The sequence below is a fragment of the Diabrotica undecimpunctata genome, chromosome 2 (genome assembly GCF_040954645.1).
Source record: "Diabrotica undecimpunctata isolate CICGRU chromosome 2, icDiaUnde3, whole genome shotgun sequence".
Taxonomy (NCBI): Eukaryota; Metazoa; Arthropoda; class Insecta; order Coleoptera; family Chrysomelidae; genus Diabrotica; species Diabrotica undecimpunctata.
In genome coordinates, this window is record NC_092804.1 from 115,615,554 (window position 1) to 115,622,835 (window position 7,282).

At 31.2% G+C, this 7,282-nt stretch overlaps 1 protein-coding gene across 1 annotated transcript; it reads right to left on the minus strand.

Annotated features, from left to right (window-relative positions):
• Positions 1–843: 843 nt before the first annotated feature.
• LOC140433417 (5'-deoxynucleotidase HDDC2) lies at positions 844–1,717 on the minus strand. The gene has a single exon (XM_072521429.1). It carries the CDS (start codon positions 1,533–1,535, stop codon positions 939–941), a length of 597 nt encoding a protein of 198 aa, XP_072377530.1. The 5' UTR covers positions 1,536–1,717; the 3' UTR covers positions 844–938.
• Between the last annotated feature and the right edge of the window lie 5,565 nt (positions 1,718–7,282).

Sequence of the window (7,282 nt, forward strand, 5' to 3'; positions counted from 1 at the left end):
AAAGATCGTTTTTCTCATATAAACGCATATTAACTGATAGAAGGCATAACATTACTCTTGAAAATATTGAACATTTTATGATTATATACTGTAACAGCAAGAACGAGGACCTTTTCTTGTGAATTTTCAGTTGTATTTATTTATTAAATGTAATAAATAAACACTCTCTAAGTTATACTATAATTTTATTTTTCACCAAAACTCAAGCCCTAAAAATTAAAAAATATTTTTTTTAAAGTGCATAATATTATATAAATGCATATTGCATATAATAAAGGCATATTTGGTTACTTTTTAAGTGCATGTTGCATGCATATTTTAACCATTTTTTAGAGCATATAATCCAGTTTTTAGTTATGATAGAGCATGTTAAATGCATAAACATATTCTACATGGTACACTGACTGATGCAAATACAGTCATGTTCCCCCAGTGCGACAGAGAAAACTGACACAAAGCAATCTCTGCATCTCTACCTGATGGACCCAGTTTATCGACCACATGACCTTCTCATTGGTCACTTAGATCATGTGGTTGATAAACCTGGCAAATTAGAAAGAGATGCAGAGACTGCTTTGTGTCAATTTTCTGTCACATTGGGGGAACAGCTGGCAAAGATCAGTTGATCTTGTATTATATGTCTATGGTTAAATGCTGAAATAATAATCATCCAATAGGAAGTATAGAGAGGAATACCAAAGAAGCTTTGGTGTGATGCTTATTTAAGACATGTGTGTTAATGATATTTTTGACCCAAAATATAAAGTTATAGAAAAATATAATAATTATGGGCAATCCTGCATAAGGGTAAAAGCAAAGATGATGATGATAAAAAAACACAAATACTGGTTAAATTTATTTTCAAATTTGATAACTAAAACAGGTACAATATCATTTGAAATGAGAAAATAAATAAAATACATCTTTTGACTTAGTCACTATGAGTCTTTTTCAGAATTCAAATCGTTTGAACTCTGAGATTTTCTTCTTTGTTTTAATGATTCAACTAGTTTTTTAATATAAGGATGATTAAACTTCCCCTCCGTAGCATCAAAGAATTCTTGAAGTTTTCTTGGTGTACCATCTCTACTTTCATAATGAGCAGCTGTAAAAAGCATATCAAATCTATCTAGATCCTTCACAAATTTTGCTTCCTGTGTTTCTTTGGCTTCATACTCCTTATAGAGAGAGTATATTAAAGTACCTACCTCACTACCAACATAACTTGTTAGCTCTTTCATGGCCTCATCTTCCATTTGATGCTTTTTGTCCTCTGTGATATTATCGTGGGGGGTAATATCTCCTACTATACATTCGGCCAAATCATGAACTAAAGCTAGTTGTAGACATTTGAATCTATCCAACTTTGATTCATTTCCCAGTAGAAAGGTCATTATTCCCATGGCATACATATGTCCAGCAATTTGTTCATGATTATTAACATGACAAAGTTCCCAGCCTCTACGACTACTGTGCTTTAGTATATTAATGAGGTCTAAAAACTTCAAAACGTCCTCAGGATTTAAAGATTCCATTTCTCGTTTGGGATTATTGATGCCCTACAATAATTATTTTCTGATTCTCTACTGACTTTACAGTAAAATTACAGATTTATATACACGATACACCCTAAAGCAGCAAAACCGTAACTTAACCTATATTTTTATGTTATCATTTTTCCGTTATTTGAACTACTTTGACATTTCAATATTTGACCACAGAATACACTGGTGTATTAGACATGTGTATTGACGCTTAGATGTTCGTAGACTTACTACGGTTGCCTCTTCCGACTAACCAATGAACATTAAGCCCGAAATTACGCCACGAGAGTACAGTAATTTGAATCGTAACATCAAAGTAACATTGTTAATGGTCGTTTTTATGTCTTTGATGTGTGGAAAATAGTAAAGATAGTTATGAAATAAAGATTTCTAGTGGATTATAATACCTAATTATGGAAAACTGTTGATATGTAGGCAGTTTGGTACTTAAAATTAATCAGAACCGGTTGTTAACGTTTATCCAATGTTAATGCAGGATTTACGTAAACCTAGGACTTCAATCTCCATTTTACAATGAAAATTTGTCGCGTATACTGAATTTCTATCAATACTGGATTAACTAGTAAATGAATTACCGAATTACATAACTATTTTTTCCATTTTTTAATATCTTTCCTTCACACTACATCCTGTGCCTGGCATTCTAAAATTTCATCAACATTATTAGTACGTTAATACACAATGAAATTTTAAAGTTTTAACCTACCTTATAAAAAGATACAAAGACAATAGGTACGATGTACAACTACAATAAATAACGTTTCTTCGATAATTCAAAATAAGTTTTTATAGAAAACAACACCAAAATTTCAAATAAAAAAATATAAAGTAAACATATATTTAAGAAACGATAAATAATAAAGCAAATAGTAAACTGAAAGATAATTACCACAAACAAACTGTGATAATAAATGGGTTTTGTATTCCTGTGTACTCTGGTGACGTAACTCAAGCATCCCCACTCCAGTCGGAATAGGCAACCGTAGTAAGTCTACGAACCGTGGGCCAGGCCACAGAATAATAAACAATTGTTATTTATTCTGTGGTCATGCGTTGAACATTCATAGCAATCATAGCCCCCGTAAATACAGAACAGAACATTGATTCCGTTATCTAACTCGATGATCAATAGCGTTGTGCGAACTTCTCCGTGGTCGTCCTCTCTTTCTTCTTTCAGGTGGGATCCATTCCAGTACTCTTCTAGGCAATCTATTTTCACATTCATTATTTGTTGTATAGCATTACCGGTCTGAAGTTAATTTTTATTGGGAGACGGCCAGGCCAACGATAAACACATGCCATATGGCGCAACTTCCATTTCGTGCAGTCACGTGATGACGTGTTCAACTTAGTCCCATGTCACAGCATATGTGTTGAACATAGCGCCGTATCGACAGAACAGAACATTAAAATTTGACAACGGATATAGATAGTCTAAAGTAGACTTTACACTACATGATTTTATCATATGACAATATATGAGATTTATCCCTCGTTTCTATGATGTTTTAAAAAATCGTGTTTATACTGTATGATAAGTTATGACATGACTTATGATATGAGTGAAAATGAGTGAGGTTTTATTGATTTTTATTTTTGTTTGTGGTCATAGAGATATTAGACACAGTATAGGTATCAACTATTAGATTTTTAAACTATTATAATGGAAAATAAATTTTTGATTGCATTGTCTTTCCGACTTTTAATAATAATACGCCGGCAACAACTGCGTACAGCGTACAGCAGAAAGAAGAAAAAGATCAGACGCCTTTGGGCTTTCAGGTGGCTCTTACGAAGAAATCGTGGACAGGGTATATCAAATTTAGTATTGATATTATACCAAATTAAAAATAATTAATAAAGAAACTAAACTAAATTTATGGCTATAAAACACTAAACTAAGAATAAAATAAACTAAATAAATAATAAAAGAAAAATACGACACGATAGCACACATTAGATAATAGGTTCAATATCAATGCAACAAACAAAAAATAAATAAATAAAGAATGTTGTCTCTGGGTAAGGGAATGTTGCTGAATTGACATAAGAATAAGGCGCGATATTTAAACATGTTGGTGTTACCATGGTGTTTCCCGTATTATTACCGAAAATCATATGATTTTATCATGCGGAATAGGTACCGTCCTATTCTCCTGTGACAAGCTATGACGAGCCGCATGACAGTGCTTATGACAAAATCATATGACAAATCACACAGTGTAAACATGTAAATTTCAGTTCATGACCAAATCATATGACAAATCGCATGATAAATCATGTAGTGTAAAGTCGACTTAAATGATCTTTGAGTTTATTATTTGATTTATTATTTATCGTTTCTTAAATATCTTAGTTTACTTTATATTTTTATATTTGAAATTTTGGGATTGTTTCCTGTAAAAACTTAGTCTGAATTATCGAATAAAAGTTAGTTATTGTAGTTGTACATCGTACCGTTCGCGTCATAAAAAACTGGTACAACTCTTATAATCGAAAATCGTGTTTTTCAAGTTGTGTAAGTTGAGCTTTTCACCTGTGTCATTCTAATTTCGAAGGCAACGTTGCCAGTTCAACGAAAATATTATATCAAACCAGCTAAAAGCAGGGCTGTGCGACAGGTCGCAGGTTTTAGTATATTAAAAACTAAAACAATATCGAACATTCTCGATTAGTCAGTCACATTTATTTAAACATTTATTTAAACATACATCTTAAAAAATTCTATTAATTTTGAAATTTTCCATTATCTCAGTACCCATACATTGATTCGTGTTTTATTATAATTTATGAAAATATTTCAATTCAAAAATAATGATAGATAATAAATCTGGACATGACTTTAAATTATTATGTTTAATTTCAAATCGAGAGGTGTGATTGGTTTCTCGTAAAGTGTAGCACAAAACTGTATTGAGTTGTGGAATACTACAGTAAATAAAACCCACTGAAAAAATTTAAAATTTAATTTGAAATTAATAAACAATAAATAATTTTTGAAGTGAACAAGTGTGGAATTTAAATATATGTATTACAATTCGAAAAGTTAATCTTTTGTCATAGCTCCATTAATATTAATCACTTCTTGTAATCTTCTGGAAACTGAGTTTATTAAATTTAGTGACAAATTTTCATCTTTGGTCAAGCTTTCCTAGGTTTTCCTAGGTCCCCAAACGTTCTCTATTGGATTAATATCTGGACTTTTAGATGACCATGGAAGAGCTTTAATGCTATTTTCCATAAGGTAATCCCGTACACGGTGGGCTGTGTAGATGGAACAGTTGTCATGCTAGAAAATTAGATTATTGGTGGGGAAAATTTTCCTAACCGATGGCAACATCACATTATCTAATATATGTAATTAGGCTTCAGTATTGAATCGTCCTTCAGTTCTCCAACACATTCCTAAACCTTCTCTGTACATCCAATCCCAAACATTTACAGAGAACCGTTCGGACTTATCACTTGATAAAATATAGTTTTCGTTAAACCTATTTCGAGGCAGTCTATAAACCCTAATATGGCCATCATAATGAGACTGGAATACTTTTTCATCAGTAAAAATTTAATTCTGTTCTTCTAATTCTCCTTAATGCTGTAGTTATAGAAGCATTAAAGTTTGTATTAACTTTTGCTTGCCTTGCCGTATGGAAGGGATACGCTCTTCAATAATTAGTTAATGTTTCATCTTGTTGGGCTGTAGTAATAACTGGTCTCCCACTCCCTCTCCTTCTATCCAAAGTCTGCTCGTTTTCCCATTTTTTTTAATGTTGTGGATTGTGGTTATGCTTTTATTTAACTCTTTATCCAGTTGTCGAATAGACCAACGACCTTCTATTTTTGAAATTATTCTCGTTTTATCAAACTGACTTAACTGACGTGGCATCTTTAAAAATTCACTTTGACAAACTTGTCAAATCTGACTGATGGCAAGCAATATTTTTTATGTTTAATTTTTATGTTTAATCGTTCGGATATGTTCGGGAAGTTTTCACGCGCTGATAACATCTGTAGATACTAAACCAACATTTTTCAGTTATAAAAGGATTTTTCAAGACAGACGATGATATCTTACTCCGCTTAATTTTATTCTCATTATCATTTATACACCGTAAATCATTTAATTTAAAAAAAAAATATGCATCTTAATGGGTAGGTAAATGTTTTTTGTTTACATTTTATACATAATAATGTAAAAAAGTAATAGTCTATTTATAGATAAAAACGGATTACAATTAGGGTGTAGATTCAACCTCCATAAGAAACATTACAGTGAGATGTTGGATTGTAATGTAATAGTTTTGAAAAGCATTTTTCGCCCCGGATATTTTCTAGTTTATAATCTACGTAGGATAAAGGATAATGTTAGTTTTTCACATTTATCGTTTATGTAATAAATAATAAATTAACTTAGGTAGTTTCCCTGTTACTAAACTTATTGACATAACATACAGTCAAGTGTTCTGTAAGTAATTGAAGTATAAAATTACAGTAGATGCATTCCAATGTTCCCTGTGCCAATACCCTAAGTTTAAATATCGTTCAACATTTTGGACATTAACTCAATCCTCTCTCTGGTTATTAAATTTATTAGATACGGTTTTTTGTTGTTAATAATAAAAATAATACCTATCTAAAAACTTTATACATTTTTGAACCTTATTTGTTACGTTTTACGTTTTATTTAAATTTACTGAAATTCCGTTATCTGTGATGGCAACAACGAATTGATTCACGAACCATTGTGTTCAGTCTGAACACAGGTTTACATTGGGAAAAAAAAGTGTACCAGTTTTATATGACGGGAAGTGTACCTATTGTAGAGTACCTTACATAAGAATATTTTTTTATAAGATAGGTTAAAACTTTAAAATTTCATTGCGTATTAACGTAATAATAATGTTGATGAAATTTTAGAATGCCAGGCACAGGTTGTAGTGTATGTAGTCACTTGTAAAAATAATTTTTATAAAAACAAGAAGTCTGCTGATTCTGATCAACAAATAGTATTTTTCACGTTTCCCAAAAATACAAAATTAGAAAAAATATGGATTATGCGCTGTTGCAGAAAAGATAAAATAACTATAAACATTGCAAGAATATGTAGTAATCATTTCAAGAAGGATGATTTTGTGGATGAATTGTATGCTAGAATAATGGGAAGTAGGTCTAAGTTGAAATTAAAGGATGGAGGTAATTGTTGTTCACTTAATTTAATTCTGTTTATTATCATCACCATTTTATAGCAATTCCAAGTAAAAACTTAAAATCACAAGATGTTTCAAAACAAACAGAATGTGAACCTACAGCAAGGAGAGATAAAAGAGTAGGTAGCAATGAAAACACAAACAGCTATCATTGAAGACTTATTAGAGGTACATTCACATAAAAGGGAAAACACTAACCTTGTAACCATTGATTTTAAGTACCAAACTACCTAAATATCAACAGTTTTTCATAATTAAGTATTATAATCTACTAAACCTATTTATTTCATAACTATCTTTACTATTTTCCATACATCAGACATAAAAATGCCGATTATCCATGTTACGATTCAAATTACTGTACTCTCGTGACGTAATTTCGGGCTTAATGTTCATTGGTTAGTCGGAGTAGGCAACCGTTGTAAGTCTAGGAACCGTGGGTCTGAATGACAGAAGACAGTAAAAAATAAATTTATTATTCTGTGCTATGGTTTTATATCAAATCTTGAC

Bases quoted from the DNA above. Each gene is read 5' to 3' on its own strand.
- LOC140433417 (XM_072521429.1), bottom strand. From the start codon at position 1,535: ATGGAATCTTTAAATCCTGAGGACGTTTTGAAGTTTTTAGACCTCATT.